This window comes from Molossus molossus, unplaced genomic scaffold (genome assembly GCF_014108415.1).
Source record: "Molossus molossus isolate mMolMol1 unplaced genomic scaffold, mMolMol1.p scaffold_m16_p_14, whole genome shotgun sequence".
In the NCBI taxonomy this organism is placed as follows: domain Eukaryota; kingdom Metazoa; phylum Chordata; class Mammalia; order Chiroptera; family Molossidae; genus Molossus; species Molossus molossus.
In genome coordinates this window covers 45,887,006-45,912,084 of record NW_023425349.1, presented here as the reverse complement: position 1 = coordinate 45,912,084, position 25,079 = coordinate 45,887,006, and the positions used below count along the sequence as shown (strand labels likewise).

General features: G+C 42.4%; 1 protein-coding gene across 2 annotated transcripts in view; it reads left to right on the top strand.

Moving 5' to 3' along the window:
- PCSK5 (proprotein convertase subtilisin/kexin type 5) overlaps window positions 1-25,079 on the top strand; it is a 435,012-nt gene that overhangs the window by 161,124 nt on the left and 248,809 nt on the right. For both annotated transcript variants that reach the window (XM_036260761.1, XM_036260762.1), the window contains exon 8: window positions 17,680-17,892. In XM_036260761.1, coding sequence (XP_036116654.1) covers window positions 17,680-17,892 — 213 coding nt within the window. The remainder of the gene's footprint in view (window positions 1-17,679; window positions 17,893-25,079) is intronic.

Here is a 25,079-nt window from a genome sequence, read left to right as displayed (position 1 = left end):
CCCCAACCAGGGGTTGAACCCATAACCCATGTATGTGCCCTCACTGGGAATCGAACCCCTCACCTTTTGGTGTATGAGACAATGCTCCAACCAACTGAGCCACCTGGCCAGGTCCTATGTGATAGTTTAAAGTTGCTCTGGCCTCTTGAGGTTTTTAACTATGTCATCTATAAAAAACAATTGGAATTTATCTTTTCTATTAAATTTATTAAACTCTCACTTTCTATATACTATAGATAAAGGAGTAAAGAAAGCATCTAAGTTTTATTTGTAATACATAAAAGTCCCGACATTCTAGCAACATGACAAAACATAGCAACAAGATCGTTTGCACCAAGGATACGTGTTATTAATGAAATAAAACTGATGACTGGAAGAGGACAGAACTGTTTTGGCTAGGAGGATGGAGAGTGTTCTTTGAGAAGGCTACGGATGAATGGAGACATCAATGATAAGAGGCCAATCCTGGGAAGAAATGTGGAATGAATGTTCTGTGCAGAAAGAACAGCAAGAGCAAAGCACCCTGAGAGGAGAAGGGTGTGGGTGTGCTCGCAGAACAGAATGCTAATCTGGGCTCTGGGAGCAGCATGGACTGAAAGCAGGCAGGGGAGATGGGTAGGAGAGGTAGGCAGAGGCCAGCTCTGCAGGGTGTTTGCCTTTTATTCTGTTATAGAAAACCACTGGAGGTTTTCAGCAGAGTCCTGACCTGATGGCATACACAGTTTTAAAAGATCACCGCTGTGTAGGGAATGGACTGTATGTGGGGTGAGGGTTGGGGAGGCAAGAGTGGAAGGTTGAAATGGTCCAGCAAAGAGTTGATAATGAACTGGATTAGGGTGGCAGCAATATTAAGAAAACTAGAGAGATCACTGGCAACAGGGAGAGAAGTATAAATATCAAGAGAGATTTTCACAAGGGAAATAAATACATTTTGCTCAGGGAGTCCAAGTATTGATTGCATCCATTCCTTCTGCTTGCTAATCAAAAAGAATGTAGCAAATATTGGATTTCAAAATGCTTTCTATTCGTTTACTATAAGATAAGCGTTTGGCTCAGTAGAATGTAACGCTATTTTTAAAGACTTTAACAAAATCAGAATTGATTCGATTTATAGGCCCTTTAGAATTAATGTACCAGAATTGCATTAGAAAAGCTATGGTGAACAGACTGTGTCGCAATTGACAACTTGCTCCTTCTTCCAAAGGTTGCATTTTATGTGGTGCTGAGGAGCTATAAAATTAAATGCAAGAATTAGAGGTATAGAATTGTGGCTGCATACACTTGATGATGATGGTGATGATACAGCAACAGCATCTAACATTTACCATTCGGTTATACTCTAGTCACTCAGCAAAGCCCTGAAATAGATAACTTTAATCTTCACAATAATCTCATAAGATAGATAACTGTTCTCCCCAATTTTATGGGAAATAGATATTTAGCATAATTAAAGAAGTCAGAACGTGGGCCTCCAAGAAATCTAGTAACATTTTTTTACATGTTGTCGTTTCTGTTTTATTTGTCACATCTGACCACCTTCCTTCACCTGTGACCACATACTGCAGCTTCCTTCTTGTTACTATGGTGAATTAATTGCTCATGTTCTACCTTCATCCACCTCCTCCATTTCTTCACCCTTTCTCACTTTATCAGACATACTGCCCAATTCTCTTTTCCTTTATCATCAAAATCTCCCCCTCAACCGTATTATTGCTGTCCACATACGTTCATACTGTTAAACTCCTACCTCAAAAGAGAGAGGGGAGAATTTCTCTTTTGTCTCCTTATATCATTCAAATTATGGCCTCATTTCTGTGTGGTTTTTTTTTTTTTTTTTTTCATTAGAACAAAATTCCTTGAAAACATTGTTCATACTTGCCCTCTTTAAGTTCTCTTTTTCCATTATCTCTTTTTAACATTGGTTTTTGAATATGTTTTTATTGATTTAGGGAGAGAGAGAGAAACATCAATGTGAGAGAGAAACATTGACTGCCTCCTGCATGCCCTCTACTGGGGATCGAGCCTGAAACCCTGGCATGTGCCCTGACCAGGAATTGAACTGGGACCTCTCAGTCCATGGGGCGATGCTCAATCTACTGAGCCACACTGGTTGAACATCTTTTTTCATTATCTCTTGATGCCACTACATCAGGGCACTGACCTATCACTCCCCTGAAGCTGTTGTCGTCAAGGTCACCTTATGTAAAAACTCAGTGCTCCTGTCTGGACTCTCATGTGCTTTGTACTAACAAGGAGGCCTACCTGGTTCTTCCCATCTGCAATACAACACATGTACCCCAACCTTTCAGAACCCCTTCTTGCCAGTTATTATCCCTCCTTTTATTTCTTGTATGTACTTATCCTAATGACTAATTATCTCCTCTAGAAAAGCCCATAGTTTGTTTTCTTCTCTGTGTATTCCAAGTACCTAGCACAGTGTCTGGAGAGTTAGTAGATGAACCTGTGAGTGGATGGGTGAAGGACTTCCAGGCCAGTTTGCTGCATGTGCTGGATGAATTGACGTGAGGATTGCGCTTACATTGTTTTTGATTAATAATTTGGAAATGAGTTATTGATGTACCCGGACTCTGGATTTAGACTCTCCAGTGGGCACTAATACTTTTTTACCTTGTTCAAGTTAATTAGCCTCTCTGAGGATCAGTTTGTTCCTCTAAAAAATGGAGCTAAATGCTAGTAATTACTTTTTAGGACTGGTGTGAGAATTATATGATTAATTCCTGTAAAATACGAGGCAGAGTTCCTGAAACGGTAAAGTCTCTGTTACAAATTTTAATCATTATCACCACTGCAAAGGCAAAGGTAGTAAAAGTGAAATACTGATTAATCATGCAAAATACTATAAAAATCTTGATTGTTCAAAATATCTGGGTTTAATCAAGTCCATTTTGCTGAGTGATCCTTTGGGAAGGTAAGTATATGAGCTTGTGATTATTATTAAGAAATGGACAAAATAAATGGGACAAAATATCCAAAAGGATATTTTCTAAAGGTTAACCCATAACACAAATTAATAAAATGCTAGGAAAAAGGGGGCGGGGGGATCGTTGCTGTCAAATCTCTTGAGAAACACCACTCATTATATGCTCCCTTTGGAGATTTAAAAATATATTAAAGGCTCTGAGAACTCCTGCAGTAAAGTTAAACTTGATTTAATCAATATTCTAAACTTTAAGCACACAGAAGCTTTTATTTTTATGACCTTTTTTTTTATGTTGTTGTTAAATTAATTTTATTTTAAATTCTTTGGAACTACTTTATGAAAATTCAGCCAAACTCACTAGGCTTTTAGAGTCAGAATGTCAGACCTGGAAATAATTTTAGTGGTTGAGTTGTTTTTACCAAGCTTTATTTATTGTGAATGTTACTACTCATTCTCCCTTCCTGAAACTTGTGATTTCTTCTTTTCCTCGTCCTCGTCATCCAGTAAGCCATTCTTTCTCTTGCTACTCCCTAAAAGCCTGTGGAATCTGCCCTCTTGTCCTCACAGTTAGAACCAACATCTCTCACCTGGGCAACAGCGTACTTCCAAAACGTCCAACCCCCCCCCCAGCTCAAACTTCAACTTTCAAGTCGGTGTTCACACTGCAGCTGAAGAAGTATTTCTTACATGTAAATCCTGTCATTTGTCTTCTCTTTAACACTCATCACTGCTCCCAGTGAAGGTCAAGGAACATCCTAAGCTTCTCAGGGGGGAACGTAGATCGCTCACAGTTTTACTGGGGGTCTCAGAATCGCAATCTGACATGCCCTCGTAGGAAAGGACAGTTTCAAAGCTGCTGCCATTCCAACTGACAGCATGAGGCTTACTATGGCGAGCCTTTGGCCTGGCTCCTTGGTATGACTGGCAAGGACTTCCCTCTGGGGAAACTCTTGACTTCATCTACCCAGGCAATTCTAAATAGGAAAGCAATTTTATAAATTGAGGGGGGCAACCAGCAGTGGTTCAGATATAGGTGACCCAAGGTTTGGTGTCAGAATGAGAAGATAATTGCCTAAAGTTTTCTGTGACAGATTCTTGATTCATTCACTTGTTCTTGGTCTCATTCAGGAGACCTCCCCTGGGTGGTTATAATATTCCAGGCACCGTGCTAGATGACAATGAAAGATGAATAACACTCAGCACTCGTTTTGGGGGAGCTCACCATATTATGATGAATAAATGTTCCAAGTGAGATGCAGGCAAATCTCCTAGACCCCTCAGTAAATAGATTCTGATAAGCAATAAAGCGGACTCTCTCAACACCACACAATAACAAAATGTACCATGTGCAGTCTGGTTGCCTTGCAGTCATCTTTTTTTGCCCCATTTGGGTTATTACACTTTAATAGTACTTAGTGCATCTGATATTCATCAGCAGGTATCTGAGGCATTGACAACATTTCACAGTTTCCTGACAAGTGTGTTTAATAATATCCTATAGAAAATGAACAAAAAAAACTTGGAATAAAATCTTTCCCCATAATCAGAGAGGTTATCAGTATTTCCTTTATTATTTTACTCCATGACACACACTGGTTTGGCATTTATCTTAATCTTTTAGCTGGAGAAATCATGTAGCTTATTGTAGATATTGTAGGATCACAGCTTAATAGAGTTTGCTTTGTCATTTTATCTATAAGGAGACTTTCAATTCCAGGTCATTTTTCTGAACCTTTTAGGCTGTGGGATTAAAGCATTCAAATGAAGTCAATGCAGAACCAATGTCAAGGGTAGGGAACAAAAGTAGGTGAAATCACAATCACTGGCCCCTGACCTCCTTGCTGGAGCTCTGTCCTTGAACCCATTTTCACTCAACTCATCTATTCAGGGGTCCAGATGGAAACAGGACATTGATGAACATCTATTGACACATGCCTGGCTGTTGAGACTCTTATGAGGTCTGATTAGTATATGCCCTTCCCATCATCAGTTTCCCTTTGATTCACCAGATTTTACAACTAATTGGATGTTTAGAATATTGGCTGAAAACACAAGGAGGCTTTACAGTCACAGATAGTCTCTAATACACATATGTGTACATGCATGCGTACACACACACACACACACACACACACACACAACTAAGTTTCTTCACCCTTAAATTAAAGGCATATGTTCACCAGGAGGAGGAGAAGGGGTGTAATGAGCTTGTATAATAAAATCAGTAATAATAATCATAATAAAATTAACCTATTCCATTCAGGAGGGATATGTTTTTATCTGATATACACCCAGCTGTAGCAGGATTGGTACCAGTTTACATTTTAATACATGACAGATTCCTGTTAAATTAGTTGGCAAATGTTGAAAAACTTTGGAATGATACATGGGTAGGCAAAGATAAACAAAGGAGTTTATTTCGAATTGGTTCCACTTAATGAAAGTTGACTTTAACTGAGGTTTGTTTTAAAAATCCCCCCTGAGGATCTAACTATACGCTGGTGGAACTCTGTTTCTTAAGATTTTAACAAAGCTATGAAGTGACTTGCCAAGTGGACCCAATATAAGAGTATTCGTGTTGGAAACAAAGAAATGGATGTCTTTTATCAACACATATGCAGTTTCACATTCTGTAATCTTCACAAAGTTATCTGATGTCCAGGGGTCAGAATGAGAGTTCCCTATTGGGAGTTATGATGCCTTTTCAGGGAAGGAGCTCAGATCTCCTCTCGCTTTGTGGAGGTGCGAATGTCAAACGTGCATTGCTCCTTGTTCTCGATTTCAGTGTCGAGATTTATTATTATTATTTTTTTATCCTCACCCGAGGACATTTTCCCATTTTTTGTTCAGATAGAGTGGGGAGGAGAGAGAGAAAGAGAAACATCGACATGAAAGGGACACATCGAGTGGTTGCCACCCGCACAACCCAACCAGGGCCGGGGACAAACTGCAACCGGGGTACGTGCCCTTAGCGGGAACCGAACCCGGGTCTCTCTGGACCGCAGGCCGACGCTCCAGCCGCTGAGCCAAACCGGCCAGGGCTTGAGATTCATTCTTACCTCTGTAAATAATTTATACCAACTTCTGCAAATTCTATTCCAAATCCCTGTGTTCTACTCATGGATTAACCAGATAACCTCTTTTCTTCTAGTTTGTCTTGTTCTGTTTCTAGTGACTACTGGACTTCTGCAGAGCAAGTGCAGTCCTTTTCACAGGAGTTGTTCTGGTCAGGTCTGGATGCCCGTTTAATGCGGAAGATACAGAATCTTACAGGAACTGGATTAGGTCAAGTTAAGGTCCATTCCAATCCGGAGTTTCTGTGATTCTACACATAGATTTGAGAAAGCTCATGGGGTGGACAGACTGATAAATTTTCTGCAACGAAACATTTTGGTGACTGGAAAAGAAAGGTCACTCTGTAATCAACATGGATAAATTGAACTGAGTTGATAATATCAAATTATTTTAAAGTGTATATGGCTTTTATAGCAGATTTTTCCCCCCACTTAACCTCAGCCTAGATTCCTCATCTTTAAGATAAAAACAATCAAACAATATTCAGGATTGTTAATATTCAGCATTTTTAAGTTGGATGTTGGAATAATTCTCATTGGCCCTTACCCAGTTTATAGATTTGAAACTAACTCCCGGCAAAGTAGGCAACCTGGCCACGCAGAAGCACGGCTGTGGTTCCAACTTGGGTCTGCCTTCTCCCAAGCCCGCACCCTTGGCCAGCACGATGTGTGCTGTATGCTCCTGTCGGGAGCATCACCTGGGCCTGTCTGCACCCTCAGCGTGCAGTCAGTGGTCATGTCAACGTGAACTCTGCCCCAGGGACCTGTCCCTTCTCTGGACTCCTAGAAGATTATCAACCAGGCAACTGACTGGGCATGTTCTGAACTTCACTACTGGATTGTCTCTTTCTCTTCATCCCTGGATGCAGCCTGTGATGTTGAAAGTACTGGCCTTAAAGTCACAGAGACCTGGGTTGAAATCTCAGGTTTCTCTCTGGAGTTTTGACCTGGGACAGGTAACTAAGTTATCAGAGCTTCTGTTTCCCTGAGCAAGGCTATGAGAATACTTTATGGAGCTGTCCTGAGATCTCACATGCCCAGTGTTCAGCGCAGGTGCTGGTCTCCTCCCCAGAGGAAGGGCCATGTTTTGTGCAACGTTGAGGACCCCAGAGTCTCTACCACAGAGTCTTGTAAATAATATTAGCTTCCTAGTAATTGTAATTTTTTTCCAAAACTATGATTTGCTTTAAATCAGGATTGTGTTGCCCTGGCCGGTTTGGCTCAGCAGTTAGAGCATCAGCCCACAGTCCAGAGAGTCCTGGGTTCAGTTTCCGCTAAGGGCATGTACCTCAGTTGCAGTTTGTCCCTGGCCCCGGTTAGGGTCATGTGGGTGGCAGCCAGTTGATGTGTCTCTCTCACATCGATGTTTCTCTCTTCCTCCCTCTCTCCCTCCTGTTCTATCTGAAGATACAAGGGGAAAAAAAAATGTCCTTGGGTGAGGATAAAAATAAATAAATAAATAAATAAATAAATAAATAAATAAATAAATAAATCAAGATTGTGTTGGTGGGAAGAAAATGTAGAGGGCTGATTTTTTTTCTATATTACAAGCTGTTCCACAAAAAGACAAGGTTATTGGTTGGTGGAATAGAGGCCTTTGACAGTCAAGCCCCATGGTGGGCTTGGGAGAAGGGCAGCTCTCTTGTTACCCGTTCAGAGTTGGGCTGGGGTTGGAACCAGTCCACAGTGAGAACTAACTTAAAAAAATATGTAAACTTTTCATTGTTGCTGGAGTGTCCCTGTATCCGCCTTTCTTTCTTTCTTTTTTTTTTTTTTAATTTTTTTCCTTTATTGATTTTTTTAGACCGAGAGGAAGTGAGAGGGAGAGGGAGATAAAAACATCAATGAGAGAACATCGATTGGCTGCCTCCCGCATGCCCCCCAGTGGGGATCAGGCCCACAACCTGGGCATGTGCCCTGACTGGGAATCGAACCTGTGACCTCTTGATACATGGGTCGATGCTCAACCACTGAGCCATACCAGCCAGACCCCTGTATCCACCTTTCTAAGTGCCTTTCAAAACATTTACAATAAATTTCTTTCACACTCCTTTTGATATTTTTTTTATTCTCAATGAAACTTGTTTTTCATATTCTTCTTCAATACAAATGTAAAGGTGATGGTATCTTTCTGGGCAGTTTCAAATGAAATAATTAATGTTGATATTGGAAATAGCCTTCCCAATTTCATACACCTGGCTCTCCTGAAAAGTCTGAGATGATTTCACCATTCCTCTGGGATGGACGGCCCATGATGTGGAAACTTGTGGCAGGGTATGTTTTTTTTGCTCCCGAGAGGGGATTCCTGGGATGGTGACTGTACTCAGAACAGCTGTGTTGATGCTGTTAATTATTGATTGTGCTTATTTCAGAGAGTAAATGAGATTCCCATGTACCTTTTTAGCTGCTTGGAATGAGGAATGAGACACCTAACCTGCACGTTCCTCCCCCCAGCCAGTGTTAGCAGCCCCAGGCCACGAGAAAACAGCTTGAGCAGGGCTCAGAGCTGGAGGACTGTGGGAGTGGCCACAGCCCAATAACCTGAGTCTCGCTGAAGCTTCAGTGAGTCAGATGAGGAAGGACAAGCTTTGAGAAAAAAATGCGGGTTTGACCCATATGAATTGGCCATAGATAAAAAATGCAAACCAGACAATTCTTTTGGGATTGTTGATTTAGCAGAAGAGAGAGGACAGCAGGGGGCTTTGGGGGACTTTTCCTCTAATCCACAGTTGTTAATTAAGCCGTGTCTCCCTGAACCACATTGTTAAGCATTTCTGGAACACCCAGAGTCAGTACTGGTCAGTGGGGATCTGCGCTGTTGAGGTGAGACTGGTCCATCTGGCCCTAGCCCTGCCACTAACTGATTCTACTAATTTCATTTTCTTAGTTTCCTTATTGGACGTTTAAATCTTTGCTGCATGGACCTCTTGTGTGTCCCGCTTTCAATAATATCCACAGCACTGTACTTGGCTCCAAATGTTTATTTTGTGATGTTCCTAAATGTACAGAATATCTGAAGGTTAATAGGAATAAAGTTCTTTGCTCAAAAGCGTATTTACTTCCCTTAGTAAACACACCTGGTTTTTATTTCCTACTAGATATTCGACTACACTTTCTCCATGAAAGACTGATTTTCTTCTTCCAGCTATACTTTAAAAATAAACAAAGAAAAAGAAATCTCCAGGGCTGTGATAGCGCCTCCCGGAGCCCAGGGTCGCACCACTGTGCGCTTTGGTGGTCACGTGTAAGAAACTGTGGTGTGTGCGCGCCCTGGGTGCCACCCCTTCTGACGGAGGGCAGCTCTGATGGCAGGAGCCGCTCTACCCAGCCTCTGCCTAGCTTGTGCGCCACTGAATTTCCACCCTGGCAGATGTGGTGGATAAGCAACTCAATTTGTTTGTTTGTTTTTCTTTCTATTCACACGATAAAAACAAAAGTAGCTTTTTATCAGGAACCTGGGTCTGAGAAAGTTTTGTATTTGCAGCATTGATTAATTGTTCTTCACACTAGTCTTTGGACACAGTACTCGACAGTCCTTTTTTTTTTTTTTGTTAATCCTCACCTGAGGATATTTTTCCATTGATTTTTTTTTTTTTTTTTTTTTTTAGAGAGAGTGGGAGGGAGAGATGGAGAAAGAGAAAAATGGATGGGTTGCCTACTGCCCCAACTGGGGCCAGAGATCCAACCCGCAACCCCAGTATGTGCTCTTGACAGGGAATGGAACCTGAGACCCTTCAGTTTGCAGGCCAATGCTCTAACCACTTGGCAACACCAGCCGGAGCGCAACAGTTTCTTTTAGAAAATGAAGCTCAAGTCGCCTTTCAGCTCCTTGAATTCAGTGCATTGTGCTGCTCACTGACGTACTAGAACACGAATGATACCATGAAAAGACCCTCAATGCAGGTTATATGTGAAATTTAAAACTTTGTCATTTTACCAGAAACGCTTGCAACTGCTGTCACCAGCAGCGGACCCCATAGTTATCAGGCTTTCTGTTCCTTTAAAACGGCAGTCAACTTGCCTTTGGCATGCTCAGGAAGCATATAAAGTGGATTTTCACTTGTGCGTGGTAAAATTAATATGACTGCTAATAACTGCATGCAGTAATTTCAGTATATTATTAAAAAGTCAAACAGAACATAAAAAATTGCTTAAAATACATGGTTTAGTGACCCGTTGTGTACTCAGCAAATCAGATTACAGAAAACCTGACGTGGGACGGACAAGAGGGGTGAGGTGGAGATGGGGAGGAAGTGAAGTCACATGAGAAAAGGCAGGAAGACAGAAATGGGGAGAAATAGACTTCCTTGCTTCTTTCCCTTTAAGTACTTTAGAAAAAGTTGCATTTGTATTTTCAATCTTTTTTCTCATCCACCATCCTTTGGCAGGCTAAGCAGCATTGAATGAGAATGCTGAAGACTTCATTCCCATGGAGTGTTTTTTGTAAGTCTGTCTGAATATTCAGTCCCTCCAAGTCTGATTTCCTGCTACATGGCAGCTTTGGCAGGGACAGCGGGAGGGGAGGCACCAGGCCAGTGGAAGGCTGAGCACCAGCAGGTGTTGATGGAGGATTCTCTTGTGTGTTGGCTACATGCTGAAATCGTCTTTGGGAAGCTGTTACTTTCCTTGTTAACCATTTTCAGTCCTGGAATTTTTGCTCAGAAACCAGTGGAATGACCCAGCTGCACTCAAACCATCACATAAGCAGTTTCGTTTTAAAGTCCATACAGTGGTGGTTCTGTTTATCTTTGTAATTCTGAGAACACAGGAATTTAATATTTTGAGAGCAGAAGCAAAATCAGATGAAACCTGTGTGCTCTTTTATTTTTTCTTTAAAGCTTTTTTTATTTTTATTTTTAGAGAGAGAGGAAGGGAGAGGGAGAAAGAGAAACATTGATGTGAGAACGAAACATTGACCGCCTGCCTCCTGCATGCTTCCTACTTGGGATTTAGCTTGCAACCCGGGCATGTGCCCTGACTGAGAATCGAACCAGCAACTCCTCAGTGCATGATGGTGTCCCACTAACTGGGCCTCACCAGCCAGGGCAAAACCTGTGTACTCTTTATAGCAGCCATTCTGACTTGTGGAGTAAATCATAAAAATAAGAGTCAGGCATGTTTATTTTCCAGGTAAAGGCACTGTGGCCTGATAAATTTAACACTTTGGAGTGGATTGTCTGACCAAAGAGAACTTAACTTTCAGATTCCTAACCCTTAGAGGCCGTGTCTCCTCCTTTTATTCCTTTGAAACCATTTCATATCTGTCTTATTAAATTCCCTTGGATTTTGGGAGGAGAGTGGCCCACTTGATTCTCTGGGTCTGATTCTATCTCATATAATTAATGTCCCCATCCCCATCCCCATCCCCATCTTGCTCAACTCAACTGAAGAAACAAAATTTAGGATCTCATATGCTCTTTCCCAAGGATGTCTGATTACATCTATACCAGGACTGCGTTTTCTTGGTGCATCTCAAAGGGTGGGTGACTCTCCCACCAACTTACACCATGGTCATCTCCAAGGCATTGGAAGAGGTGTGACCATCTGCTCCTGATTTTTTTTCAATTATGGATCATATATCTTTTCTGATTACTTTTCATGTCACCCTAAGAGGCTTTCATTTTTATGTACTATGGATCATGGTTAAGAGAGTTATTAAGTATTGCTTTAATAAGCAATACACATTTTAGAATTCTGAAACAAACATTTTGTGTAAGCATTACAAATACCTTTCAAAGTTTGTTATTGTTCTTGTTGTTTTGCCTTTACATTATGTTTCCAGACCAGACCTATTTCTCTCAATGAACCCTGCTCTGTTAGGGAGCAAGATTTATCTTGGAAATGCTCGTCAGCGTGTCCTTGAGCTTTAAAAAGATGAACAGTTCTCTCTCCATAGCTCAGCTGCTGAGTAGTTGCAGGTGTCCTTGTCTTTGTCCAACTTTTTCCAGCCCGACGCCGCTTTCTCTGCGAAGCGTGTGGAAGCGCTCCCATAGGTGGCTGCGCTCTCTTCCCACTGAGTGGGCGAATAGCAGAGAGAGCTGGGGAGTGGGGAGGGGCTTTGGGAAATTGGCTCTTCAGGCTGTTCTTGGAAGATTTCACAGTTCAGTGAAAGTTGTTTTATTGTGTCTCTTCGTGTTGACATGCAAATATGTAGGCTCTAATCAAACTAGTAGGGGTCCATCACCTGTCTCCACCACACTCTTCATATGTGATGATGCACCTGTTACTTAATGTTGCACAGTTCTCTAGTCTGTAAAAATGCAGGTGTACCTTGCTGGTATTGCTCAAAATTAATAATATATGTGAAAGCACTTAGCACAGAGTCAAGCCACATTTTTGTCCCCTCCCCCCTGTATTACAAGAAGTCCCTGGGCACTTACTCATGCCCTTTAAGAATACTTTCTATACAATATGGGAGAAGAAAGCAATATTAAAATACCCAAGAACATCTAAGTGCATTGTCTGAAAATGTATCGCACTGTTTTAAAGAAAGAAATGTAGTTTCATCTAACTCTATAGCTCTCAAAACCTGGCTTGGGCTGTACAATTTAATTGGTAATCGAGCATAAAGTAGCCTTTTCTGACCTCCAGAACCACAAGAAAATCCAGTTCCTTTCCAGCCTTTAATAAAAACTCTGTGGGGTATTATAAAGTGATGTTTGTAGGACATACATAAGAAAAAACAATTGGATACACAGTGAAGGAGTATTTAGAGTTGGGTTGAATGGCTCCTATGTGGATTTCACAATATATTTTGCCTTAAGTTAGTTTACTAACTTTTAACTTAGCACTCAATTAAATCGGAGGGTTGTTTTTTCTTTTTCTTTTCTTTTCTTTTCTCATCCAAAGCCATATTGAAATCACCAATGATAATCACAATACTTGACCAAACTAGAAAATGTTATTTCCTACATTTTGGGAAAAGAAGTATCTCAAGAGTCTTTTCTCTTTACATTATTCTGCCTACCCTCCCTTCTCCCTACATCCCACATTAAGATTTAATTCTTAAATTACTCTGAATTTTGGAAGAATGTCCAGGTTTTTTTAAGTCCATATGTTTTGGTTTTCCAAATGTTGCACACGAATGAAAATCCCCTGTAGCAAATAAGTCTTCAAATTGCTGATTGTTTCAGATTAGCCTCATCCACGTCTAGCCGCTGTCTCGATGGCATTTGCAGCTCACACATTCAGTCTGTTTATTTCTGGGTCTCCAATCAGAGACCACATGCACATGCGTAAAGGTCAGGCTGCCGCTGGACAGAATGGTGGCCGCAGTAGTATCTTCTGTATGTCTGTGGGGCCGGTCATCCTTGATCTCCTCCTCTCACCTTGTATTAGTCAACTCAGGCCACCATCCCAGGTGAACAAAGACTGGCTGGTTAAAATGTATTTTCTCCTAGTTCTGGAAGCTGAAACTGTAGAAGTCCCGGATCGAGGTCCCGCAGGGTGGAGTTCTGGTGACATCTCTCTCCTCCGTTTGCAGGTGGCTGCCTTCTCGCTGTGTCTTCACGTGGCCTTTCCTCTGGGGGTGCACTTCCGGCGTCTCGTCCTCTTCTCATAAGGACACCAGTCCTGTGAGGGGCCCACTCTATGACCTCATTTAACCTTCATTACCTCCTTAAGGGACTGTCTTCAGATACAGTCACATTGGGAGTTAGAGCTTCAACATACGAATTTTGGGGTGGGGGACACAATTCAGTTTATTACACACCTGAAGGATGAGGCCTGATGCCTCCCATTCGATCTTCCACATCCCCTTTCTCCCCGTGCTCCATGCTGAGGGCTACTGACCTCCAGGTGCTCTCTGTGCTCCCCCAGAGCCTCTGCTGGGGTTTGGCCAGTGGGATGGATGCACTGGCAAGAAATAGGGAGAGAAGAGACTGGGTCTCAGAGTGTATTCCTCTGGCCCCCTCCCTGGAGGGCTGATATGGGTTGGTTTGTCCCCTGACCAGTTCTCAACTCCTGTTTTCCCTTCAATCTCCAGCTCCAGTGACTTCTTTCTCCCCAGCTCCTTGCAGGCCTGACACGGGGGATGGTTTATTGACCCAACACTGTCCTTTTAGAGATTCCGTTCACCATGCCCAGTTGTGAAATAATCACCTCAAATTATCTGTTTGATACAAGGATAATCTGTCTGGAAGGGATGTTTCCAGGGCAGCAGCAACTCACTGTCCTATTAACCACCTGTTATCCCAACTCAGTGGATCTCCAGAGGGTCCCTTAGCAATGTCATTATCCTCCAGAGTGGTGTCATCTGTGGATGCTGCCAGAATAAAATGACTTGAGGTCATAATTCTAAAGGAACCTTTGTCAGGTTGCGATTTCTAGGGGGACTTTGGGGTCAGAATCTCTGTCCCTTCTCTTGAGGATGCTCAGGAGAGGTCCTGAGTTCTGATTCAGTAACTCTGGAGAGAACTTGGAGGCTGGTCTGCTCTTAGATCCTAATGCCAAGTTTCAGTGAAAACACTGGAGTTTTAGCTAAAAACAGCATCTCAAACAGAAACCCTCCTTTTGCTCAAAAGAAGGCTGCTGTAAGGGCTAAGGGGGCAGGCTTGGGTTGCAGTTGGGTTTCATGCGCTGGTTCTGGCATTAGTACTTCTGAGCCCCAGTGTGCTGATCTGTAAAATGATAATGATACAGACTCGACTTGTGCAGAATAATGTTTGGACAGTGCTTGGTGCAGAGTAAGTTTCTATAAATGTTAGCCTCTGTTGTTTTAGCATGCAGTGGACCTTTGTGTATAACACTGTTCTTGATCAAAAAGTAAAATCATTTAAGAATCGGTTCAATGCTTTCCCTCTTACTAGAGAAATGCGTCTGTTTATTTTTGTTTATAAAAATCATACATGGTCACCAAAGGATGGTATGAAAACAAAATAAAAATCTTTCCTAAGTTCTTTCTTTTTTTTTTTTAATCCTCACCCGAGGACATTTTTGCATTTATCTTCAGATAGAGTGGGAAGGAGAAAGGGGGGAAGAGAGAGAGAGAGAGAGAAACATCAATGTGAGAGAGACACATCGACTGGCTGCCACCCACATGACCCCAACCAGAGCTGGGGACAAACTGCAACCGAGGTACGTACCCTTAGCGGGAACCAAACCCGGGACTCTCTGGTCCGTGGGCCAATGCTCTAATCGCTGAGCCAAACTGACCAGGGCCTTTCCTAAGTTCTATTAAATTGTCACTTTATGGTAGCTATATGCATAGAACTTCATGCACATTAATGTCTTTACACACACATACATGTTTTTCTAAACTGTGACCATACTGTATCATGTTGTAGCCTATATTTGTTACTACACCATGAACATCAAAGTACCTCCTAAATATTTTCTTATTAAATATTCTTTAAAAGTTGAATTAATGTTTAAAGATCTTTTCTGAATTGTATACACTGGCACAGACGTAATTTACACAGATATGAAATGTGATCATTCTGTATGGGCTTCCTCATTGTTTTGTGGTTCTCAGTCTATTATTTCTGATGGTGCTATTTCAACCAGGTGGGTGTTTGCATTGTTTCCCACGTTCTGTTGACCTGTTAGGCTCTGAGGTAACCAGGCTTCTTGCCTACAATGCAGCCCCTTGGTGTGTGGTCGACAGGATACATTTTGGCAATGAGCTGGGACCTTCTTCCTTCTCTGGCTATGCCGGTCTATTTCTGAAGTCCAGGTACAAGTCAGTCCCTCGAGTTTTTCAGTCTGGCCACCCACACGTAAAGAGGGGCAATTCCAAGATTGACAGACTGTTCAACACAATCCTTGGTTTATGATGGCTTGGTGATTCTTGCATCTTTTTCGATATTCCGTGACTATTTTGATGGGAAACTGAGAGAAAGTAAACCAGGCCCAGCTGTGTAGGGCAGCAGCATCCAGAAGTTTCCTTTCCTCTCTCTTTGTGAATGTTTCCCACTCCTGTGGAATGATACTGCATTTTCCCACATGGAAGGACAAAAGGAAGTCCGCACTCAGGTCAGTCGGAACATGCCATAAACACCCTGTTCCTGAGCATCCAAGGTCAGAGACCAAGTTTGTCACAGATACTCCTGATTCTGTGCCGTCTCTCTTTTCCTGGCTCTTTTTCCAGAAATTCCAAGACAACATCCCAGATACTTTTTCCTGCATCTAAGCCCAGAAACTTAAGGCCTGGAAGGAAGGAAGGGTCTGGGCCATCCCGGTGTGAGTGTGGTTCTCACTTCCTAGACTAAAGGATCGTTGGGGCCGGGCTGTCCTGCAGTGTGCCCTCTACCTTAAACATGCGACATCCCACGGACTCAGCTACCGCTTTTCCCAGAATGCTCTTCACTTAGGCTTATTTCTCTTTCCTCCCACAGACCTCATCTTGTGGCACCTTGTAGTCACGATGCTTCAATACGTCTGTGTTCTCCTTTGTTGCTTCTTGATTATTTTATGGCCTTAGACATGTCTTTAATTTATGCTGAGGTTGGGCACACAGAATGTGGCTCCATCTCCTAGCTGTGTAAGAAAAATGTCATGGATCTGGTTGAAGAAGTGATTTACGATAAATATGTTTGGAAGTTACTTCGCATTGCACTCCCTACACACCTTGGAGTTTTGCAATGACAAACCACTTATTAAAGACTCTTAGAAGTTCTGCAGTAAGGGAACCTGTTTAATTTTGCTTAACTCAGAGTTTCCAAACATACTTGATTTTGAAATCCATTTATTTCTGGTATCATCCATTAACATCCCGTTGTAGTTAGTGCCCACACCATGCACGAGGGAGGCACCGCTCGAGAAGGAAGGATGCAGTTCCTAATTCTGCCACTCACTGACTGTGTGATCTCAGGCTAACTACATAACTCTACACCTCATGTTTCTCACTTGTGAAATGAGGGGGCACAACTGTACCCACTTCATGGTGGATGTGAATGTTTAAAGCAATATTATATGACTGTGGTGATTTAAGGTTAATAATATTCCAACTCTGGGGTCTGGCTGTCTGAGTTCAAGTTTTGTCCTTCTTCTTACTGGCTGTAGGACCATAGGAACATTACTGAACTTCTGTTTCTCAATTCTTTGTCTGTATGGTGGGGATACGAACTGTACTATTCTCACAGGATTATTAGAATAATTCATTCTGATTCATGTAAAACATGTGGAGTTGTGGTTGGTCCATGGTAGGGACCTAGTAAACGTTAGCCCTTATTACCGTCATCATTGGTGCTCTTGTTACTTCTGTGACTGTGTCATGCAAAAGGGGTTATTTTAGCTTCTTTTTTATTGGAATAGAATTGACATATAACATACTAGTTTCAAATGTACAACAGTAATGATTCAATATTTGTGTATATTTTGAAATGTCATGACAGTGCGTCTAGTTAGCTTCCATCACCTCACAGTTGCGATTTTTTTCTTATGAGAACGCTTAAGATCTACTCTCTTAGCAACTTTCAAATATCTAATATAGTATTATAACCACAGTCAAACTGTGCTGTATATGACACTGGATTGTTTTAGCCTCTAAAACCAACTCCTCTTATCTCAAAACACAGTTTAAATCCAGCATGTTATTAAAATAGCCTCACGCCCCCCATGCAGATACCTGATTCTGTCTTGTTAATTTTGACCTTCTCTCCGTCTAGAGTCTGTGACCCTTGTCTTCTCTCACTTAACGTTTGAACTCCTTCTGTGTGCGAACAGGGGCGGAGAGGCCTGGGCTCCGTTTTCGTCTGGGCGTCGGGGAATGGCGGAAGGAGCAAAGACCACTGCTCCTGCGACGGCTACACCAACAGCATCTACACCATCTCCATCAGCAGCACAGCCGAGAGCGGGAAGAAGCCGTGGTACCTGGAAGAGTGTTCTTCCACCCTGGCCACAACCTACAGCAGCGGAGAGTCCTACGATAAGAAAATAGTACGTACCATGTGCATGCCTGCCATGGTTTATTTATTTATCTTTCACTTTGATATGCAGAGGGAAACTCACAAAAATTTTTTTTAAATCCTCACCCGAGGACATATTCAGAGAGAGGAAGGACAAGAGAGAGAAACATCCATCAGTTGCCTTCGGTATGCTCCCTGACTAGGGATCCGAACCTGCAACCCAGGTATGTGCCCTGACTGGCAACCTAACCAACAACCTTTCGGTGCATGGGACAACGCTCAACCCACTGAGCCACTCCAGCCGGTGGAAAAGCACAAATTTATATGCACAAGTAATATATGGAAATAGAGAGTCCGATAGGCTGATTATTCAATGCAAGTGTTTGTAAAAGTTACCATTTCATAGAAAAAGCTTGGCCAGGTCATGACATTCCAACAGTGAATGTGGCCTTCGCCATGATTACGCTTCGGTTTTACTGAGGACAAATGAATGGTCCACCTTCACCTGGTGAGTCAGGGGTAGAGAAGGGAGTGGAACCTAAATCTGACTCAGCCCAGTGCCCTTCTCCCTGTGTCCCACGCTGCCTTTGAGCCTTCGCTTCAGTGCTTTGGTTTCTAAAGACACCTTATTCAGGGTGAAAAACCAAAGTATTTAGGGAAACCCAGAATTCCATGTAGACTCTATTTATTTAACATGCACTAAACCTGTGCAAAAGGCGCTTTTCTAATATTTCCTCACCAAGTTCGCCTGAATGAAAAGCACAGAAGTCCTGTGTGATCTGCTTCCCAACATACCTGCTCTGTGCAGAAAGCAGAATGATTAGTAAGAGTGCAGGGTGCAGGACCAGCCTGCATGGGTTTCGCTGGGTATGAAATTATTTACTAGCTGGGGAACGTTAGACACATTACTTAATTTTTCTGTCTTTGGGCCCTTGCTTGTAAAACGGGGACATTTAATGGAACATAGCTTGTTGAGTTATTACAAAGATGATGAGGACATAAAGAAAAAGTGCTTTGCAAACTACCTGACCCATGGGTGCTCAAGAAAGGTCTGACTTTGTGGGTACCCAGCACTGTGCTGCTGATTCTGAATGTCAAAAACCTTTGTACTTTGCCCTTTTCCTGTCATGGTTTTTTAAACTATCTCAGGATTTGTGTGACTAAAGTGAAATTAACCTGCTCTACCTGCCACCTTTTAGCCTTTAGCCCAGACCTTGCTTTTCGGGTCTTATTGATTCGTGCAGGTCTGGATCCCTCTGCTAATGCTGCATCTGACCTCTCCGCAGCAATGAGAGCATACTACCCATGTGTGGACTTCTTGATTCACATCCATTTGGGTTGATTCCTGGCTATTAGATGATTTTATATTTGAGTCCCCCGTTTCTTTTTAAGACCTTCTTTCCTGACACTTTGCAGATTGATTTAAATAAAAACTGCCTGCTCATATGCAGATCCCATCGATCCCCATCTTTTCCCGATTTCTCCACAATAACTGGATTAAAAGATAGGCACATGGGTCTTCCTTTAAGTACCTCCATCAATCATCAATAACCGTGAAGTACAAAGTGAAATATAAAAGGGGAAAATACAGAGATGCGCAAGGTTTTGAAGTTCCATAGTTTTCTTAATGGGAAAGTGGTTCTCTGTGATGTGTATGTTACCTACACTAAGGAAATGTCATAATCTAGGAATGTCCCTTCAGCTGTCAGATATGAACACCTTGTTTCTTAGAACTAATGGTCTGCATCCACTAGTAATGAGTGGCATTGGTCAGTTCTGCATCTTGAGAATCCTGATGAAAACGCTCTGGAATAAGAATTCTCTTCCTGTACCTCTCAAATCTAAAGACATTTTGAGGCAAACTCATGTTTGCTTCAAAGTAAATATGCCCACTTAGCCCAATTTAACCCTAGGAGGTGGTTGTGGGGGATGGGGTGGGGAGTTTAAGTACCATAATTATCTTCCTTAAGGGAAATTTATAATCCAAAGGGCAAAATATGAATGAGGAAGGAAGGCTTGCCTGGGTCCCAAATGAAAGAACACAGTCACTACTTTAGGTTTACTCCCTAGACTCGACCCTCCTGGTCCTTCATCACTATTTTTGCTAGGGTAGCTATTACAAGCCCCATGGCCAGGTGGTCAGAGAGCATTCTCCCATGGATGGACAAACAGATTCATTTGGTGGTCTAGGATGATAGTGCTTGAGAGGAAAGGTAGATACCATGACATCATGTCCTATACTTTACTTTTCCCTAATTGCTGCTTCAGATATCAAAACCTTTGCTGACTCACTATATATTGAACATTTACTCATTTCTAACTCTTATTTCATCTCTCCCATTTTCATTGCAGGAAATTCTTAGTAATTTTCTTTATATTGTTCTCAGATTCTCTTATTTTGCCTAAATCTCCAAATTATCCTCCATTGGAGAGGAAATTTGGTACTGTTTCAAGCTATAGTCTCCAGTGGCTAAGCAACCTTCAGGGTCTTGGTTTCGTTGTCTATAAAATGGAGGTAAAGCCAGCACCAAGCTCACAGATTTGCATGAAGAGAATAAGATATGAAGTGCAAGGTGTTTACACAGACTGGGCACAGCGAGCCCCTCAGTAAGTGGCTGGTACCATTGTCCCCCAAGTCAGTGTAGCTTTCCGCATCCTGGGAGGCTAGGCTGGTCATTTTCCAGCTGTTATAACAGAGGTGCTGTTGCACCCCCATTTTGCCATTCTATAAAACACTGCAGTCCATTCCACCCACCCCATAATGAAAGGCACTTTGATCATGAGCATGTTAAGTGTTTGAACATGAAGAGAGTAGGCAACAACAGTCTTTTATGGTCCAGCTGACCCCTTTTCCTTCTAGATGTCAGAATGACAAATAGTCGTGTGTTGATCCTGGGACCTTTTCTTCATCAGCTTTGAACCAGACGCCTGTGGCCCCTCAGAGATGCCCGCATCCTGCTAGCAGCATCCGTGATTGAGTGTTACAGGAATGGCAGTGTCTCCCTTTGTACTTGGGGATCTCTTCCCTGGGTCATTTGTTTTCTTTTGTCATTTGCAGCTTCTCCAGAAGAGCTCACTTGTCATTCCTCGTTCACAGGGCACCTTTGTGACTTGAGCCAAGGCAGCTGCTGAGGATCCAGGAGGGAGGAGACATCTCTCTGCTTCTGGGAACGCATTTTGTTAAATATATTTCACTTGTCTTCAGCGAATGCCCCCTCATAGTATGCAAGCAGGAAAACCTAGCCCTGGGTTTCAGAACACAGCTAGGTTTCCGTCTCTTGGTTTCCGGCCACTACTGCTAGGTTAATTGTGGACCTTGGTATTCCATTCATGCTTTAATAGACTAGATCAGGGATAGCCTTATATCTTATTACAGCAAATGAAGCACCCAAAATGTCAGGATCACTACAATTAGAAGCTTTTCTATAAGCTAAATAGAAACCAGTGGAAATGACTGGCTATTATAAAGCCATATTATGAAGTAACGTTTTTGTTAACAATATTATATACATGTTGAACATGTAATATGTTTATATTTATATTAATATGTCCTAAATATAACATGTTTGCCCTCTAATGTGTACCTGGCCCTGCACTGTGTACATCAAATGCATGCCTCATTGTGTCCTCACAACCCTCTGCAGGAAGATCAGGTGTTTTCCCTACTTTGCAGATGAGAAAACTAAACCTTGAAGCACAACTAGTAAGTGGTAGAGCCCAGATTCGAACCAAAGCCAGAGAGATGTCCCAAACCCAATTTGTAACCAGTGTGCTATCATGCCCTGGATACTTTTCAGGGCATCCAGTATGGAGCTCTGTGAAAAATGGCACTTTTTTGTTTTGTTATTTTTACAACTTGGCCCACTTATTTTAATTTCACGACCTTGGCATAACCCCTTTAGACCATCGGTCCTCTTGCAGAAACCTACAACTCTGCAGATCTGAGTTGCTGGTCCCTGTGGCTCGGTGCCAGCACTGGAATCCCCAGGCATGTGCCGTTTGTGCGACAGGCAGAGCAGGCTCGCTCGTGGGAGAAGTGACATCTGGCAGGCCAGAAACCACTTTATTATGTTAGTTGTCAAATGTCACCCGAGAGAGGATATTCTTCCTCACCTCCCTAAAACAGCGGTTCTTCCCTCCACCATTCTCAACTCTTATCCGTTCAGTGTTCTTTCTAGTATCCTCAGAGCTACTTAACATGAGATTATACATTTTCATGTTGACCGTTTTTCACACTAAAATGGAAACTACTTGAGGTTGAAGACTTTGTTTTGTTCCTTCCCAGAGCCTGAGCTTAATAAATAATCAAGCATAAATGACTAATCAGACGTTGGGAAGGATGGCAGCCTCAGGAGTGTTTATGTAGCCACAGGAAGACAGAGAGGTGTCCTGTTACTTTAAAAGAACCTCCTCCTGTCCCACCGTTGTGGCTCAGTGGTTGAGCATCGACCCATGCACCAAGAAGTCACTGGTTCGATTCCCGGTCAGGGCACATGCCCAGGTTGTGGGCCAAATGCCCAGTGGGGGGCATGTAGGAGGCGGCCAATCGATGTTCGTTCCCTCTCATCTATGTTTTTCTCTCTCCTCCCTCTAAAAATAAAGAAAGAAAAAGAGAGAGAGAGAGAAGCTCCTCCTGATGATAGGTTAGTGAGAGGCAAAGGGGATTTGACAATATATTTAGCCTAGAAATTTGCCAGGAGTCAACTCTCTATCTAGCTGCATGACGAAGCTGTACATATTAACCTTTCGTAGCCTCAAAGACCATTAAAGACCCAGCCTGTGATTCTTCACTGCATCCTGAAATTTCTGCCAAGCTCCTCTCTCTTCCTAATCACGGCCGCCGTTAAATTATCTCTTGCCTTTGGGATTAGTTGAGCCTTTGCCATTTTTGTTTCTTTCCCTGTCATAATTTGGCTCAGTGATTAGAATTCGGGGGCTATGGTATTCCTCCTGGGATGGCTTTTGTGAGCCAGGGTTGAGAGAATATATGCACTGCTGAACCCTCTCCTGATGTCATTTTATTCACTTGTGTTCAAAACAAACCTGCTGCCTGGGGTATCTCAGGGCTGCCTGACCCACCAGTTCCATGTGGAGGAATTATCTTACTGCTTTTCATGTTCCTCAGCAGCTACATATTTCCTTTGGCAGAACCCCCCCCCTCCCCAACACACCACTCAATTCATTATTCAAATACAGTCACTACTCTATCACCTCTGTTTCTCCTTTTGATTTGGGAAATGTCATTACTTTTCATGAGTAAAAGACTAGCAAATCCAGATGTGATTAGTTTGTTTAGAAGTTTGATACATATTGTCTTGAGAATGGGAGGGGAGGGATTTGTTTCTGAAGAGTTCTGATTTTGATGGTGGCCCAAAAGAGAATCACTGTGCCCACTGGCTGACTTGGGCTGGATCCCAGGTTCTACCATCATCACGCATCGTGGTCTGGAACTGTCACCCTTGCTCTCATCGGTGACCAAACTCTGTTACTGAGCTTTTTCTGTGGCTGCCAGTTGAGGATTTACTACTTTGCCACTTCCCAGCTCTTTAGTATCTGTGCGTGCTTGGGCAAGTTACTCTCTCCCAGCCTCCCGTTCCTCAGTTACTAAATGGTATGTCTTCCTTGGAGTGTTCTTGGGGGATTAATGTAGTTTTATACGCACACGCAAGCACACACACGTACACACCGATTGCACGTTGCCTTACTCGTGGCAAGTTCGTGGTGGTTAGCTGTAGAAGCAGGGCAGCTGCTGATAGCAACAGGAGCTGTGAGAATTGCTCTACTTTATTTGGCCCCTGGATGGTATCTATACATACGCACACATCATGTTTGTAGGTTGCTTATAAGTTTATGTGAGTTCTGTTTGGAGAGTCGATAAAGAAGTGACCTTGAAGTGTTCCCTAATAAGTGGGAGAGTTTAGAGTACAGAACAAAATGAGTACAAAAGAGCTTGACTTGAGCTATTCAGCTCAGCCAGTACTGTGCCTCTGCTCCGTCGCGAGCACGGAGCGGACATTACGGAGATGCACAAATGATGTAAGATGGCATCTTTCTTTAATGATAGCAATCTCACATTTGTAAGCACAACCTTACTTTTGCACTTCACATTTATGGATTCTCATAGCAACACAGGAGTGGAATTTTGTGTGGACTTGTCAGTAATGATTGAATTTTACACCAGTCTTTGTGACTTCAGCGAACACATAAAGCATTAATTGGTCCTCGGCTCCTCTTTATTTTGCTGTGGTTTAATAAATCAGCTTCTTCTGTTTTATTCATGGACACATTTAAGATTTCATTTCTCTCCTTATCGCTCATAGCTGTGTCTGAAACAGCTTTCTGGGCACATTTTTAATCCAAATGAAAATCAACACCAGAAACGAATTCATTTCATGTTTGAAAACTATCTGTTCAGTTGCTCTTTTAACAGATATGAGACAATATGCTACCTTCAAAATAAAACAGATCACAAGATATCAGGGAGATAGAAACTCTTAACCTGAGGGTTGCTCTACAGGCTTGTTTGCCACTATGGCCAAAGTCAATCAGGATTGCAATTCCCCAGAGAATTATATCAACAGGCTAGAATAAAAGATTCAATCAGCTCAAGTAATGAACTATGAAATATTAAGAAATAAGAACTTAGGATGAGAGAAAGTGATGGTTCTTCTCAGAGGAAGCCAGGCTAGACCCGAACAATCTCTACCCCTTCTCACCATAGAAATATGACATCCTGAACTTTGTGGAGTCCAAAAACACCATCTGCTACTCATCCTGAGACAGGCTGAAAATCTCATTTGCTGATCAGGATTGGTGTCATCTCCTGTTTTCTTCACTACGATGGACAGAAATGATATTTCCTTGAGCAATCTGAGAAGAAAAATTCTGTTTCTGATTTGGAGAGTGCAAAATGCACCACCGGGCTGGAAACCAGATTCCGAGACACGCTTTAAAATGGAATCTACTCTTGAAGTGCTTTATTGTTCTGTTTTCACATGCAGAGTCTCTGGACTTCCTGTGATGTGGACCAAGTTAACTTTTCCTTTAAATTACGGTGTCAGGTTTTGTATGCATGCTTTATGATGAATGGAGTTACCCCGGGTGGTTCCAGTTTTCAGAACATCATTTTTCTTCAAGATTGCGTGCTCCTTGGTGGTCTTCACCTTTTCTTTCTAAAGGCAGATGCAAACTTCTCTGACATTCTGGCTTCTCCTAACG